This window comes from Danio rerio, chromosome 13, assembly GCF_049306965.1.
Source record: "Danio rerio strain Tuebingen ecotype United States chromosome 13, GRCz12tu, whole genome shotgun sequence".
NCBI classification, from domain to species: Eukaryota; Metazoa; Chordata; class Actinopteri; order Cypriniformes; family Danionidae; genus Danio; species Danio rerio.
The window spans coordinates 48,426,835-48,444,506 of record NC_133188.1 but is presented as its reverse complement, the minus strand read 5'-3'; the positions used below and the strand labels follow the sequence as shown (position 1 = coordinate 48,444,506).

The 17,672-nt window shown below is 35.6% G+C and overlaps 4 protein-coding genes across 6 annotated transcripts; all 4 read left to right on the top strand.

Moving 5' to 3' along the window:
- Positions 1 to 910: 910 nt before the first annotated feature.
- si:dkeyp-2e4.2 lies at positions 911 to 4,978 on the top strand. Of its 2 annotated transcripts, none has more exon segments than NM_001128570.1 (2): positions 911 to 994; positions 4,031 to 4,965. In NM_001128570.1, a coding segment is annotated over 1 exon segment (756 nt). In that variant the 5' UTR covers positions 911 to 994; positions 4,031 to 4,060; the 3' UTR covers positions 4,817 to 4,965.
- Positions 919 to 8,400, top strand: si:dkeyp-2e4.3. 2 transcript variants are annotated; one of them, XM_073920296.1, is made up of 4 exons: positions 919 to 994; positions 4,022 to 5,389; positions 6,239 to 6,398; positions 7,427 to 8,400. In XM_073920296.1, the coding sequence occupies exons 3-4, from the start codon at positions 6,392 to 6,394 to the stop codon at positions 8,209 to 8,211; spliced, it is 792 nt and encodes a 263-aa protein (XP_073776397.1). In that variant the 5' UTR covers positions 919 to 994; positions 4,022 to 5,389; positions 6,239 to 6,391; the 3' UTR covers positions 8,212 to 8,400. The 2 variants fall into 2 exon arrangements, with proteins under 2 accessions (XP_073776397.1, XP_073776396.1); XM_073920295.1 differs by having other exon boundaries at positions 6,221 to 6,398.
- Positions 8,401 to 10,998: 2,598 nt separating this feature from the next.
- Positions 10,999 to 13,273, top strand: si:dkeyp-2e4.7. The gene is given in 2 exon segments (NM_001386665.1): positions 10,999 to 11,080; positions 12,363 to 13,273. A coding segment is annotated over 1 exon segment (699 nt). The 5' UTR covers positions 10,999 to 11,080; positions 12,363 to 12,392; the 3' UTR covers positions 13,092 to 13,273.
- Positions 13,274 to 14,128: 855 nt separating this feature from the next.
- On the top strand, positions 14,129 to 17,454 carry si:dkeyp-2e4.5. The gene is given in 2 exon segments (NM_001423541.1): positions 14,129 to 14,254; positions 16,589 to 17,454. A coding segment is annotated over 1 exon segment (744 nt). The 5' UTR covers positions 14,129 to 14,254; positions 16,589 to 16,631; the 3' UTR covers positions 17,376 to 17,454.
- Positions 17,455 to 17,672: the final 218 nt, after the last annotated feature.

The following is a 17,672-nucleotide window of genomic DNA, read 5'->3' as shown; positions in this document are numbered from 1 at the left end:
CCATGGTGATCAAATCAGGGCCACAAAGTGAAACATGCAAAAACGTGAAGTGCAAAATGAAACAGCATCGGCAACTCACTGTCTCAAAAGCAAATCAAAATGAGGCAATGCTATATATTGTATTTATTTTTATTATTATAGTAAATATTTTAGTTTTTTTTTTTTTTTTTGCACTGTTTGGTTTTTATTTGCAGGTTTTTTTTTGTGAATTTCATCTTTATTTTTTTAAATGAATTTTTGCTTTGCAATTTTTGGAGATTTGCGATTATTATTATTATTATTATTATTATTATTTTTGCTCAATACAATTTTTTTTGTGTGCAAAGCTTTCTTTTATTTTGCACGTAAAGTTGAAGTCAGAATTATTAGCCCCCCCTTTGAATTGTCATTTCTTTTTTAAATATTTCCCAAATGATGTTTAACAGAGCAAAAATATTTCACATTACGTCTGATAGTATTTCTTTTTCTGCAGAAAATCTTATTTGTTTTATTTCGGCTAGAATAAAAGCAGTCTTTATTTTTTAAACACCATTTTAAGATCAAAATTATGAGCCCCTTTAGGCTATTTTATTTTCGATAGTCTACAGAACAAACCATTATTATACAATAACTTGCCTAATTATCCACTAACCTGCCTAGTTAACCTAATTAACCTAGTTAAGCCTTTAAATGTCACTTTAAGCTATTATTTACTGTCATCATGGCAAAGATACAGTAAATCAGTTATTAGAGATGCGTTATTAAAACTATTATGATTTGGAAACAGATATTTTGGGAAAAAATTAAAAGGGGGGCTAATAATTCTGAATTTAACTGTACATATGGCCCTAGATTGACTCGCGCACACACGCACACCCCTTTAAAAGACCTGAGGAGGGCAGCGATGCGCCTTTATAAGTCTGGTCTACCTCAAATATCAGAAGAAGAAGATGATTGAATGGAAGAGGACAGTTGTAAACAGACCTGACGATTTTGCACAGGTTTTGATTTGCAAGTGAGTCCTTTGCTGTTAAATTTTCAAGTTGTGTATCAGTAGGTTTCTGACACTAAAGGTACAAAAATATCGTGCTTTCTTTATGTCTCTTAGCAAAGTTGTAAATACTGAGTTAACTGAGAAGAACCAAGTTAACTTTTCTGGGCTTTTTAACAAACAGGTGATTTTCTTTTAAAGTGAAATTGAAAATAAAAACTTCCAAACGAAATTACTTAGCGAGAAATAAATATATCAAAGGGAATATTTTCAGATATTATATCTTCAGAGCAGAATTAAATAAGACTTTTATTTTGTTACGTGCAATATTTTCATTATGGTCGTTTAAATTAATTTGAACTCTCAGCAGTGAAACTTAAACCACACTGAACTGAACTAAACTGATTTTCAACTCTGAAATCTGTACTTTACTAGAACCATGTTAAACTGCTTTGTGCCTTTGTCACATTCTACTTTGTGAAAAGCACTGTATAAATAAACATGAATTAATTAGAGAAAACGCTAGTTGTGTCCTGACTGTGAAGTGACTGTGCTGATAATATATATATATATATATATATATATATATATATATATATATATATATATATATATATATATATATATATATATATATATATATATATATATATATATAATAACACATGATGGGATATCTACTGATAAACCTTCTGGAGTTCATGCCATATGGTTATGTAAATATCTTCACTCAGACGTGTGTATGTCAGCGCACAGCAGACATTTAGGAGTTATTTTTGCAGACATTACACGTGTGTATTTTGGCTGTCATTTGTTATGTACAGTTTTACATGTATTTTGTATTTGTTTACATGCTTTCAAATGTAGACTACATATACATAATGTAATAATTATTGTATTTTTATTTATTTATACAGTGATAGACCCCCCCCCCCCACCACCACCTTTTTATTACGATTCAGGAAATATATGAAAAACAAATCGCTTATGCACCAACATCCAGCATGCGATAGACCTGAACAGTGCAGTGACTTACTTTATCCAGAGATGAATTTCAAGTTGTAAAGAAATCTGTGTTTTTGAAACTAATGAAGACAGCAGAAGTCAATCACTTATTTTAATTATTTAACGGACATGTTGACTGCTCCAAAATGTTTTAAATGTTTCTAAAAATAATACATATTATGTTCAATGGGAAAATGCTGTTGTTTTTTACCCAGACATTTAAAAAAAGATCATATTTTAGAGCAGTAATCACCATACAAGGATACCTTGATATTTTAATCATACTGTACAAACACCCTATAACTGTGTGTAATTCACCATCTTTATGACTAAAAGAGCTCTGTAAAGGAATAATCTGGTTATTCTGAGTTATCCATAATATTCTGCTAATATGAACCTATGTTGCCTTACTAAAATGAATACATGTATGGAGGGACAAATAGGGTCTATGCCGAGCTAGTGCTTTTCCCATACTGATAAACTTCCGGTGACTTGTTAGTTATTGTGAACTTTTTTCCATTTTATACAGTTCCTTTTACAGCATCGATGTTGTAATGTAATTAAAACACATTCGGTTAAACTTTGGCATTCATTTAGTTGCTCAAGCGTAAAACGAGACAAAAAGCCGTTTACTCACACGCACCCGTCAGAATCGGCAGGCTAGCGCAGAAACTCCATTGAATATACTGGGGTAAAATAAATGCTTAGATTATAAAGACAAAGGGAAAATGTAATTTAATGCAGAGCTTCTTGTACAATCTGAGACCCACTTTATATCGGATATCACTCAGCCAGTGAAGATCGCTGATTCTTAAAGAAAACAGCCCTTAAATGCGCCGGTTTTTGCATTGGCCTACAGTTCGCCTGAAGCGCTTAACCCAGGTTACTGGCAAATTAAAAGTCCTATTAGCATGCTTCAGCGTATACCCTATAGATGCCAGGAAAAACTGTATAACAGTCTGCAAACACCAGTGTTGCCAGACGTACGATAACTATCGTATTTGTACGATAATTTCGCCCTCTGTACGATGTACGATCAATAATGAGAAAAATCCTATAATGTACGATAATTTCAGAAATTTATGGCATTTAAAAGAAACTTCATTGTAATCTTCGGGCTTCTTTACTTATTGATCCAGCTGCATCTTTTCTGTACTGTCTGTGAGGAGTAGGTGGAGTTAGGCACGTTTTCTATCTCATCTTACGTTGCCTCTTCTCAGCCAATCAACGTGGAGAATGGCTCTCTCTCTCACGAGTTAAAGCTCCTGCTGCGCGTGCCCGTGGTTAGGTCAGTAGTTTTCAGTTTGAGGTCGATCTTTTAAGCAATAATGTTAAAACAATTCGTGTTGTAAAGGAAGGTGAGAAGGACGGGAGTTTTCCCTTGATGTTCTCGTTTTTCCCCATTCAAATGCGTCTTGTGAACATGTTTTTTTACAAAGTTAGTCTCAACAAAACAAAGCATGCACACCTCAGAAAATAAATCCCTCAACATGTGGCAACATTCAATGACAGCAACTCAGAGGTGGAGTTTGAACCTTCCCATTAAGGTACCTAGTTTTTTTAACGTATTGTGGTCATTTGCAGGTTGTGTCAAAACGATATGTGTCTAGATAATAGCTGTATACTCTCAGTTTGACTCGTGTACGATAATTTTCCTCCAAAATACGATAATTTTGAGGTTCTGGTACGATACTTTGACATTTCCACTCTGGCAACACTGGCAAACACAGACTAGGTTGAGTTTTTCAGCTTCGTTGTTACTGACGTTAAAATCTGTCTTCATCAAAACCTCAAGATTTGAGAGTGTTTCTCACAGAAGCAGCAGACATCAAATCAGATACAGATTACAGCACTGATGCTTAAAATCATTTTGATTATGTTCAATATTATTTCTATAGTTTTTGACACTCTATTTCTTGTGCTGCAAGCTTTGATATTAAATAAGTGTTCAGACATCATTAGAGGTTTCTTTATTATTCATGTTTGGGTAATCTGTGTAATGAGAAACTGAAGAATAACTCTGAATGCTTTCTTCTCTCTAATCAGTTTCATTAGATGTTTGCTTGAAATCTGGACTGCATCAATATGAAGCCTGCGATCAAAAATGAAGAGTCTCTTCAGGGAGATCCAGAGTCCAAATCCATTAATAATGATGTGGAAACTTTGGTTCTGAGTAAAACAGAAGGATCGGCTGCTCTCTTTTGCAGACGGCTGAAATATCGAGTAAAAACTGATCAAACATCAGATCAAAGTTCATCAGATACTGACACAGAAGATGAGCTTCCCATCTCCACATCTCCAACCCCTGGTGAAGACTTAATCTGTAAGCTGTGTGGCTCAGAGTTTGGTAGTAACACAAATATGGTGCGTCACATGCGAATACACACAGGAGAGACGCCGTACATCTGTGAAGTCTGTGGGAAAGGGTTCAAACGTCAAGGTTCGCTTAAAGAACACTTTAGTGTCCATACTGGCGTCAAACGCAAGCGGGAAAAGAGATTGAGCTGTGATCAGTGTGAGATGAAGTTTAATAGTTCCACTGCTCTCCGAAGCCATTTAAATAAGCACAGAGGCGAGAGGCCGTTCGCCTGCGTTCAGTGTGACAAAACCTACTTCAATCAACATGATCTTAATCAACACCTCAGAGACTGTCATTCAGATAAAAAGCACGGCTGCTATTTGTGTGGATATGAATTCACACGCCAGTCTTCACTGCAGAAACACATGCGGATCCACACAGGAGAGAGACCTTACTCCTGTCCACACTGTGGGAAGACTTTCCCTTATAAACACAGCATGAAAATGCATATTAAAGGTGCTGTATGTAGGAGTGACAGCTGAGATATTGTAGTACAAATATAAAATATTGGAGTTTTGTTTTTTTCACTTGATCCCTCCTGATGACTCCACGGAAGTCGCCAGATTGACAACAGTCGAGTCTGTTTGTATTTTGTAGATTATTTGTTAATTAAAAACCACCTTGTGGATTTTTACAACTCTGAATCTGCATCTCATTACTGTCCTGTGGAGGTCACATTTTCAGCTGCACCAGCATACTATGAAGCAGCCTTCATGACTGAAATTAAATGCACTGGTTTCCACCAAAGCAACACGGAGTGCAATATAACTGCAAAAATTTATGACAAAAAGAGGAAACACCCAAGACCCTTTCAAAGACTGGTAACATTTTATGGTGCCAGCACATGTAGGTGTTGAGGGAAATGAAGTAGATATTCCTGCAAAGAAAGCAGTAAAACATCAGCAAATAGAAATGAATGCAGCATTCAGAACTCAAAAGATTAAGTTTAATGGAAGGAAGGAAGAAATGGGAAACATCATGGATCAACGGGTCTAAAGGAAGACATCTGTTTCAGATTTAACAGTGTGTTGGAAACGAGAGGAAAAGATATGGAGGTAGGAAGAAAGATATCAAGATTAAGAATAGCTCATACAACACTGAACTACACTGCACAAAATAGTGAAAAATGAAACTGGGATACAAATGTGTGGACATTCAGAAACTGCTAACTATTTTAGTTTGTCAAGCGTATAAAAGGTAGAGATTTCAATTCATGAATTAGGTCTCCTGGTTTGAACATTTCTCTTTAAAAGTGTTGTTTAAATGATTCAGTGCAATGTAAAGTGCAAAACTTACTTGAAAGACACTAGATTTATGGACAGAATCCAGTTTTTATTTCATATACATACATGTATAAATTTATGTTAATTTTCTTCCAAAACAATGCATCCTCCACACACCAAATCACTAGGTGGTGGAAGTGCATCTTTTCTTTAGTCTGTCAAAACTGCAATAAAACACCAGAAGAAGAGGAAGACCCTTTAAAAAGTCCTGAGGGGGCAAAAAGCGCCTTCTAGCTTGAGAAGGGTATAAACCATAGGTCTCAAACTCAATTGCTAGAATAGCTATAACACTGAACTACAATCTGCACAAAATAGAGAAGCATTAAACTGGGAAATGTGACACGTGTGGACATTTAGAAACTGCTAACTATATTTTAGTTTGTCAAAAAGGGAGAGATTTCAATTAATTTATGAATTAGGTCTCCTGGTTTGAACATTTCTCTTTAAAAGTGTTGTTGAAATGGTTCAGTGTAATGTAAAGTGCAAAAAGACAGGACTGCTTGAAAGACACTAGATTTATGGACAGAATACAGTTTTTTTTAATTATTATTTTTTTACATAAATATTTTAGTTTTCTTTAAAACTATCCACACTCTAAATCAGTTGGTGGCGAAAATGCAGCTTCTCCTTCTCCTTGGTCTGCCAAAACTGCAATAAAGCACTGGAAGACCCTCTTAAAGACCTGCGGATGGCAGCAAAGCGCCTTTATGAGTCAAGTCTGCCCAAATATCAGAAGAAGAAGAAGATGATAAACAGTGAGATGATGAACAGGACATGGCATGTAAGTCTTTTATTGTTCAGTGTTAATTCTGTGGATCAGGAGGTTTCTGAATGTGTGTATAAGTAGCTACACAAGTATTGCAAGTTTTCTCCGTGTCTCTCAGCAAAATCTTAACAAGTTTTGAGTTAATGGAGAACTAACTTTTCAGAGCTTTGTAAGAAACTAATGATTTTAAGAGAAAGTGCATAAGACTTCCAAAGGAGGCGATTTTTATACAGTGTGTATATTATATATGTAACATTATATTGAAACTTTTGTTTATATTTTCCTGAACAACTGAGCACAGAGTTATAGAAGCAAGAAAATATCAATCTGTAAACATGTTTTATATTTTAAATGTGGAAAATGAACATGCGTTATGGATGTGACAAAAAGTCTGTGGGTTTACAGTGTACAAAACACTTTGTAGAAATTCTGTGAATTAAACTGCACAACCCAAAAGAAACAATGCTAATCAGAAAGACAAGAGTTGGCTCTTTATATAAAAAAAGATTGGTTTAATTAATTTAATATTTTCACATTTATGAGGAAAAAGTATCATTATGAATGTGACGTCTCTCCGTTATGGATGTGAAAGATGTGAAATTGCCGCTTGTGTAACTTTAGTAAATCAAATATAATAGTTTGAAAACATTGACAGAGACATTTTTGAGTATTTCTAAAGTACTGTACTTGCTTTCACAAAATCCCCAGAAACAGTTTCTGTATTTTGGTAAAAAACTTAATTTTAATTGTTGGGTGTTGTTGGGGCTCCAGGTGGGCCTTCAAACTCCAAGTGGGCTTCACAAACCTGGAGTTTTTGTTTATTTATTTAGTTTTGTACATGACACAGAGTCCAATATTGTGTGTTATGAATGTCTAACCCTAAACCCAACCTCACAGTAACCTGCTGTGTTTTATTAACGTCTACACCTAAACCCAACCTCACAGTAACCTGCTGTGTTTTATTAACGTCTACACCTAAACCCAACCTCACAGTAACCTGCTGTGTCTGAATGTTTACTTCTCTTTTTAATCTGTTTCATTAGATTTCAAACCAGACTGCATCGATATGAAGCCTGTGATCGAAAATGAAGAGTCTTTTCAGGGAGCTCCAAAATCCGAATCCATTAATAATGATGTGGAAACTTTGGTTCTGAGTAAAACAGAAGGATCGGCTGCTCTCTTTTGCAGGCGGCTGAAATATCGAGTAAAAACTGATGAAACATCAGATCAAAGTTCATCAGATACTGACACAGAAGATGAGCTTCCCATCTCCACATCTCCAACCCCTGGTGAAGACTTAATCTGTAAGCTGTGTGGCTCTGAGTTTGGTAGTAACATAAGTATGGTGCGTCACATGCGAATACACACAGGAGAGACGCCGTATGTCTGTGAAGTCTGTGGGAAAGCGTTCAGACGCAAAGACTGGCTTACACTGCACAGTAGCGTTCATACTGGTATCAAACGCAAACGCAAGCGTGAGAAGAAATTCAGCTGTGATCAGTGTGAGAAGAAGTTTGATGGTCCTACTGATCTTCAGTACCATTTAAATAAGCACAGAGGCGAGAGGCCGTTCGCCTGCATTCAGTGCAATAAAACCTACTTCAGTAGGTCTGATCTTTGTCGACACCTCAAGGACTGTCATTCAGATAAAAAGTACAGCTGCTCTTTGTGTGGACATGAATTCACACGCCACTTTTCGTTGCAGAAACACATGCGGATCCACACAGGAGAGAGACCTTACTCCTGTCCACACTGTGAGAAGACTTTCTCCTATAAATACAGCTTTGACATGCATGTTAAAAGTGCTGTATGTAGGAGAGATAAATGAGATATTGTAGTACAAATGAAAAATATGGAAAAAATATTCACTTTGTCTCTCCTATTATGACTCCATGTAAGTTGCCAGATTGACGACAATCTAGTTTTACACTGTGAACTGCTCAGCTACTTGCTGTGTTTGTAATATTTATATTGTTTGCTAATTAAAAACCACCTTGTGGATTTTTACAACTCTGAATCTGCATCTCATTACTGTCCTGTGGAGGTCACATTTTCAGCTGCACCAGCATACTATGAAGCAGCCTTCATGACCAGAATGAAATACGCTGTTTTCCACCAAAGCGACAATAAAACTGGCAAAAATAAAAAGAGGAAACATCCAGAGGAAACAACAGCTAGCACATGTAGGAATTGAGGAAAATGAAGAAATAGATATTCTAGCAAAGAAGGCAGTAAAACATCAGCAAATAAAATTAATGTAGCAATCAGAACTCAAACGATTAATTTCAATGGAAGTACCTAAATACTAATTAAATACCTAAATATTTTTGACTGCACCCACATACATTAAAGCAGGCTTCATGACTGAAATTACATGCGCTGTTTTCCACCAAAGCAACATTGGGTGGAATATAGTAGTAGTAGTAGTAGTAGTAAAACTTTATTATCCTTGACAGGAGATTTGTTATGGGCATCGCCATATTGCTGCAGACACTCACTAAAAGAAGTAATAAAAAACAACAGAAAATACAACAATTACAAAATTTATAGTGCTAATTAAGATATAGGGCGAGGAGAAGGTCGCTGGTTCGAACCTCGGCTCAGTTGGCGTTTCTGTGTGGAGTTTGCATGTTCTCCCTGCCTTCGTGGGTTTTCTCCGGGTGCTCCGGTTTCCCCCACAGTCCAAAGACATGCGGTACTGGTGATTTGGGTAGGCTAAATTGTCCGTAGTGTATGAGTGTGTGTGTGTGAATGTATGTTTCCCAGAGATGGGTTGCAGCTGGAAGGGCATCCGCTGCGTAAAAACTTGCTGGATAAGTTGGCGGTTCATTTCGCTGTGGCGACCCCGGATTGATGGGGGGACTAAGCCGACAAGAAAATGAATGAATGAATGAATGAATAATTAAGATATACTCTTATTAAATAAACCCACTGACACAGATACAAAGGATTTCTTATAGCGTTTAACCTAAACTTTGGGACTCTATATCTTCTACCAGAGGGAAGCAGTTCGTAATGTGGAAACAAAAAATGAGTTGGATCATTTACAATCCTTTCCACCTGATAGAGGACACAGTTCTCATATAAAACTTGAGGATTAAAATATTCGTCGTGCCCGACAATTTTCCATGCTGTCTTTAAGAGATGCATCAGTTTAGATTTACACTGATAGGTTGCCAAACCACACTGTAATACCATACCTGACAATGCTTTTGTAAGAAATAAGTCTGCCTCGACCCAACTTCCACTCTAAATGGTGAATTGATGCTTATTTCACAAAAGGGCTGACTCATGAGAGAAAAGAGAAGTCAACAGGGTCTTGTCTCTGCATTGTTTAAGGTGACTACATCTCGACCAAATGGTAACAATTGTAGAATGGGGATGGGTGTGGCACACAGAGAACAATCTCATCAATAGTGTTGAAACTGCATTAACATGATAGAGAGAACAGCTGGGTCAACAGCCAAGGAGCAACTTCATTAACATCTAAATGCAACATCAAAAACAGTATAAAGGTTTGAGTTTAAGAATGTTCAGGGTTCATGCTGACTCCGGTGAACCCAAGCTACTGCCATGTATTTTGAGACTGCTATGCTGAATAAACATCTTCATTGAGATTTTCTTCGTCATCATTTTCTCTTACACTTTCAAGAACTGCTTTATAAAACAACATCATGAGCTTCTTGTTAACTCCAAAAAGACGCAACCTCCGTAAAAAATACAATCTCTGGTGTAAACGAAAACAAGCCCACTCAATGTGTGTTTTCCATATAATTGGGTAAACTGGCAGATTTAGAGACCAAAACAAAGACACGCATATCTAAAGGAGAATAACTGACTGTGGCAGTGTATTTCAGACAAACTGTAAGACGTGAAATACTTAGTGAATTAGTACCTAGTACTCTAAGTTAATATTACTTGGATATATCCATCTGGATTTACTATTGTATTTTAAGCACAATAGATTAAAAATAAATGTTAAGTAGCTTATTGAATTAAACATGACATTTTGAAGTAAAAAAGACAAAATATGATTCATTTGTAAAATGTATTTGGATTATGCTATCTTTATTCACAAGCCCCAAAAATCTTTTTTTACAGTTTAAGGAAGAAATGCCCAACATTCCAGAACAACGAGTCTTAATGAAAACATCTATTTCATATTTAATGTGCTGGAAATGAGAGGAAAGATATCATCAAGATTAAGAATAGCTCATACAACACTGAAGTACAATCTGCACAAATTAGTAAAACCTGAGACTGGGATCCAAGTGTGTGGACATTCAGAAACTGCTAACTATATTTTAGTTTGTCAAGCGTATAAAAAGGGAGAGATTTCAATTAATTCATGAATTAGGTCTCCTGGTTTGAACATTTCTCTTTAGGTAATGGTTCAGTGCAATTTAAAGTGCTAAACTTATTTAATTACTTGAAAGAGAAGATTTATAGACAGAATCCAGTTTTTAATTAATGATTTTTTTACATGAATATTTTAGTTTTCTTTCAAAACTATCAACATTGGTCTGCCAAAACTGCAATAAAGCACTAGGAGACCCTCTTAAAGACCTGCGGATGGCAGCAAAGCGCTTTTATGAGTCAAGTCTGCCCAAATCTCAGAAGAAGAAGATGCTCGTACAAAAGAGGACATGACCCAACGATGTTGGCAAAATAATAATTCTTGATTGATTAATAGGCATGTAAGTCTTTTATTGTTCAGTGTTAATTCTGTGGATCAGGAGGTTTCTGAATGTGTGTATAAGTAGCTACACAAGTATTGTATATTTTCTCTGTGTCTCTTAGAAATCTTAACAAGTGTTGAGTTAATGGAGGAAGTTAACTTTGAGCTTTGTAACAAACTAATGATTTATATATATATATATATATATATATATATATATATATATATATATATATATATATATATATATATATATATATATATATGAGCAATTCCAGCATTATGGACGAGACATTTGCAGTAAAAACTCAAAACATAAATTCACATGGAAAGTATATGTTAACATTGTATTGAAACTTTTGTTTATGTTTTCCAGAACAACTGAGCACAGAGTTATAGGAGCAAGAAAATATCAATCTGTAAACATGTTTTATATTTTAAATGTGGAAAATGAACATGCGTTATGGATGTGACAAAAAGTCTGTGGGTTTACGGTGTATGAAACACTTTGTAGAAATTCTGTGAATTAAACTGCACAACCCAAAAGAAACGATGCTAATCAGAAAGACAAGAGTTGGCTCTTTATATATATATAAAAAAGATTGGTTTTATTTTATGTAATATTTTCACATTTATGTAAAAAGTGTTGTTATGAATGTGACATCTCTCCGTTATGGATGTGACAGATGTGAAATTGCCACTTGTGTGACTTTGGTAAATCAAATATATCAGTTTGGAAACATTGACAGAGACATTTTTCAGTATTTCTAAAGTACTGTAAAATACTTGCTTACCTCAGAAACGGCTTCTGTACTTTGGTGAAAACTTAATTTTTTTCATGGCAAGGTTGACATTTGCATATATATATATATATATATATATATATATATATATATATATATATATATATATATATATATATATACGTATATGGTTTATTCTGCTGTGGCGACCCCGGATTAATAAAGGGACTAAGCCGACAAGAAAATGAATGAATGATATATAAATATATATAGAGGAGGTCTGCAATTAACAAAGCACTTCATAACCTACACACACATACTATATATATATATATATATATATATATATATATATATATATATATATATATATATATATATATATATATATATATAAATAAGGCAATGTTTTTTAATAATTGGATTACATAATTTGTTCTATTAAGAGTTTTTTTTGGTGTTATCTATGGCATTTTATTCAATTTGGCATGTGTAATGAGAAACACAGCTGAAGAATAACTCTGAATGTTTATGTCTTTATTCAGTCTGTTTCACTAGATGTTTGCTTGAAGTCCGGCCTGCATCAATATGAAGCCTGTGATCAAAAATGAAGAGTCTCTTCAGGGAGATCCAGAGTCCACTAATAATGATGTGGAAACTTTGGTTCTGAGTAAAACAGAAGGATCGGCTGCTCTCTTTTGCAGACGGCTGAAATATCGAGTAAAAACTGATGAAACATCAGATCAAAGTTCATCAGATACTGACACAGAAGATGAGCTTCCCATCTCCACATCTCCAACTCCTGGTGAAGACTTCATCATGCGAATACACACAGGAGAAGCGCCCTATGTCTGTGAACTCTGTGGTAAAGCGTTCAAACGTAAACACTGGCTTAAAGAACACTTTTACATCCATACTGGTGTCAAACGCAAGCGCAAGAAGAGATTGAGCTGTGATCAGTGTGAAATGAAGTTTGAGTGCTCCTCTGTTCTTCAAGGTCATTTAAATAAGCACAGAGGCGAGAGGCCGTTCGCCTGCGTTCAGTGCGACAAAACCTACTTCAATCAACATGATCTTAAACAACACCTCAGAGACTGTCATTCAGAAAAAAAGCACGGCTGCTATTTGTGTGGAAATGAATTTTCTCGCCGCTCTTTACTGCAGAAACACATGCGGATCCACACAGGAGAGAGACCTTACTCCTGTCCACACTGTGAGAAGACTTTCCCCTATAAATACAGCTTTGAAATGCATGTTAAAAGTGCTGTATGTAGGAGAGATAAATGAGATATTGTAGTACAAATGAAAAATATGGAAAAAATATTCACTTTGTCTCTCCTATTATGACTCCATGCAAGTTGCCAGATTGTCGACAATCTAGTTTTACACTGTGAACTGCTCAGCTACTTGCTGTGTTTGTAATATTTATATTGTTTGCTAATTAAAAACCACCTTGTGGATTTTTACAACTCTGAATCTGCATCTCATTACTGTCCTGTGGAGGTCACATTTTCAGCTGCACCAGCATACTATGAAGCAGCCTTCATGACTGAAATTAAATGCACTGGTTTCCACCAAAGCAACACGGGGTGCAATATAACTGGAAAAATTTATGACAAAAAGAGGAAACACCCAAGACCCTTTCAAAGACTGGTAACATTTTATGGTGCCAGCACATGTCGGTGTTGAGGAAAATGAAGTAGATATTCCAGAAAAGAAAGCAGTAAAACATCAGCAAACAGAAATGAATGCAGCATTCAGAACTCAAAAGATTAAGTTTAATGGAAGGAAGAAATGGCAAACATCATGGATCAACGGGTCTAAAGGAAGACATCTGTTTCAGATTTAACAGTGTGTTGGAAACGAGAGGAAAAGATATGGAGGTAGGAAGAAAGATATCAAGATTAAGAATAGCTCATACAACACTGAACTACACTGCACAAAATAGTGAAGCGTGAAACTGGGATACAAGTGTGTGGACATTCAGAAACTGCTAACTATTTTAGTTTGTCAAGCATATAAAAGGAGATTTCAATTCATGACTTAGGTCTCCTGGTTTAAACATTTCTCTTTAAAAGTGTTGTTGAAATGGTTCAGTGCAATGTAAAGTGCAAAACTTATTTAATTACTTGAAAGACAGGATTTATTGACAGAATCTAGTTTTCAATTAATGTTTTTTTACGTAAATGTTTTAGTTTTCTTTAAAACTATCCACACTCTAAATCAGTTGGTGGCGAAAATGCAGCTTCTCCTTGGTCTGCCAAGACTGCAATAAAGCACTGGAAGACCCTCTTAAAGACCTGCGGATGGCAGCAAAGCGCCTTTATGAGTCAAGTCTGCCCAAATATCAGAAGAAGAAGAAGATGATCGCACAAAAGAGGACAATCATGACCCAACGATGTTGGCAAAATAAATGATTATTCTTGATTGATTGATTGATTGATTGGCATGTAAGTCTTTTATTGTTCAGTGTTAAACCTGTGGATCAGGACGTTTCTGAATGTGTGTATAAGTAGCTACAAAAATATTGCAAGTTTTCTCCGTGTCTCTCAGCAAAATCTTAACAAGTGTGTTGAGTTAAAGGAGAACTAAGTTAACTTTTCAGAGCTTTGTAACAAACTAATGATTTTAGGAGAAATACATATATATATATATATATATATATATATATATATATATATATATATATATATATATATATATATATATATATATATATATGTATGTATATGTGTGTACGGAACCCCGGAAGGGACGTAGTGGAGGAGAAAAAAAATGGGTGGGTGAAAAAAAATAATGGGTGAAAGAAAAAAAATGGGTGGGAGGAAAATATATATTTCTAAGTTTTTTGCGTTCTCTCGCAAAGTTTTGCGTTCCCTCGCAAAGATGTTTTGCGTTCTCTCGCAAAACTGTTTCTCCACAAACACTTCCTGTTCACTGCACTCACGTAAACCCTCCCGTTTTTGCCGAAATTCTCCCGTATTTTACCATTCTATCCCACTTTCTTCACATTACTGTGCGTATGCTACCTATGAACCAGTGAATGCATGTATAAGCGCTGACTGACAGACGCGCTTCGTACAATAAACTGATCCCAGATCAGCGTCTGTACACGCCATTTACAGAGGAGCGGGTGTATGTTTAAACAGACAAATACACTGAATAATATGAAATATCTCCGTCCTGCATGTTTTATTTTAAACAGCTTATTTTCTCTTAAATGAGCACAAACAGTTTCTAAAGTAATGGACTGCTTTCATTATAGATCTGTGCATTCTTACAGAGACACCTCTGTTATTAAACTAAACAAAACATGAGATTCATTTGCTGCGCACTTGTTTGATAACAGAAGTGTCCCTTTAAATGGCGCGTACAGACGCTGATCTGGGATCAGTTTATTGTATGGAGCGCGTCTGTCAGTCAGCGCTTAAACATGCATTCACTGGTTCAGAGGTTGCAAAGTGAAAGGCGACAATCAGCGCACAGTAATGTAAAGAAAGTGGGATAGAATGGTAATATATGGGAGAATTTCAGCAAAAACGGGAGGGTTTATGTGAGTGCAGTGAACAGGAAGTGTTTGTGGAAAAACAGTTTTGCGAGAGAACGCAAAACATCTTTGCGAGAGAACGCAAAAAACTTAGAAATATATATTTTCCTCCCACCCATTTTTTTTCTTTCACCCATTATTTTTTTTTTACCCACCCATTTTTTTTCTCCTCCACTACGTCCCTTCCGGGGTTCCGTATGTGTGTGTGTGTGTGTGTGTGTGTGTGTGTGTGTGTGTGTGTGTGTGTGTGTGTGTGTGTGTGTATGAGCAATTCCAGCATTATGGACGAGACATTTGCAGTAAAACTCAAACCATAAATTCACATGGAAAGTTTATGTTAACATTATATTGAAACTTTTGTTTATGTTTTCCAGAACAACTGAGCACAGAGTTATAGGAGCAAGAAAAATATCAATCTGTATAAACATGTTTTATATTTTAAATGTGGAAAATAAACATGCGTTATGGATGTGACAAAAAGTCTGTGGGTTTACAGTGTACAAAACACTTTGTAGAAATTCTGTGAATTAAACTGCACAACCCAAAAGAAACAATGCTAATCAGAAAGACAAGAGTTGGCTCTCTATAAAACAAAAATTATTGGTTTTATTTTATTTAATATTTTCACATTTATGAGGGATTTATTTCGTTATGGATGTGACAGATGTGAAATTGTCACTTGTGTAACTTTGTAAATCAAATATAATAGTTTAAAAACATTGACAGAGACATTTTTGAGTATTTCTAAAGTACTGTAAAATACTTGCTTACCCAAAAAACCCAGAAACAATTTCTGTATTTTGGTGAAAACTTAATTTTTTTCTTGGCAGGGTTGACATTTGCACGGAATTGCTCATATGTATATATAAATGTGTGTGTGTGTGTGTGTGTGTGTGTGTGTATGTGTGTGTGTGTGTGTGTGTGTGTTTTAATAGAGGAGGTCCGCATTTAAAAAAAACACCTTATAACCTACACACACACAATCACACACACACATATATATATATATATGTATATATATATATATATATATATATATATATATATATATATATATATATATATATATATATATATATATATAAAGGCAATGTTTTTGAATAGTCGGATAACATAATTTGTTCTTTTATGAGTTTTTATTTTTTTTTGGTCTTATCTGTGACATTTTATTCAATTTGGCATGTGTAATGAGAAACACAGCTGAAGAATAACTCTGAATGTTTATGTCTTTATTCAGTCTGTTTCACTAGATGTTGGCTTGAAGTCCGGACTGCATCAATATGAAGCCTGTGATCAAAAATGAAGAGTCTTATCAGGGAGATCCAGAGTCCAAATCCACTAATAATGATGTGGAAACTTTGGTTCTGAGTAAAACAGAAGGATCGGCTGCTCTCTTTTGCAGACGGCTGAAATATCGAGTAAAAACTGATGAAACATCAGATCAAAGTTCATCAGATACTGACACAGAAGATGAGCTTCCCATCTCCACATCTCCAACCCCTGGTAAAAAGTTTGTCTGTAAGCTGTGTGGTTTTGAGTTTACTTATCATTCAAATATGGTGCGCCACATGCGAATACACACAGGAGAGACGCCATACGTCTGTGAAATCTGTGGGAAAGGGTTCCAACGTCAAGACTGGCTTAAAGAACACTTTCGGGTCCATACTGGTGTCAAACGCAAACGCAAGAAGACATTCGGCTGTGATCAGTGTGAGAAGAAGTTTCATGGTTCCACAGCTCTCCAAAGCCATTTAAATAAGCACAGAGGCGAGAGGCCGTTCTACTGCGTTCAGTGTGACAAAAGCTTCTTCAGTCATTCTGATCTGTATCGACACATCAAGCACTGTCATTCGGAAAAACAGCACAGCTGCTCTTTATGTGGAAATGAATTCTCACGCCGCACTTCATTGCTGAAACACATGCGGATTCACACAGGAGAGAGGCCTTACTCCTGTCCACACTGTGGGAAGACTTTCCCCTATAAATACAGCTTTGACATGCATCTTAAACGACACTCAGCCTGAAGATGATGTAATGCACAGAAATCCACACCAAATGTGTTCCTGTTTATTTTGTCATCTCAATAACATCATTAATTTCTAATTGTTCCTTCTGAGTCTTCTTATTTTATTACATGGTTTCATTTTATCATAGTTGTTCAGTGAATCTGATCACATCCTTAACCTAAAGACTTGTTGTTTTTATTATTAATTAACTGAGCATTATGTTTATCATTCTGTACATGAGGATGTTACATTATAAATGTCTTTACTGCCACTTCACTGCAAACCTATGACTGATAATGTATCAGTTTCCGTATT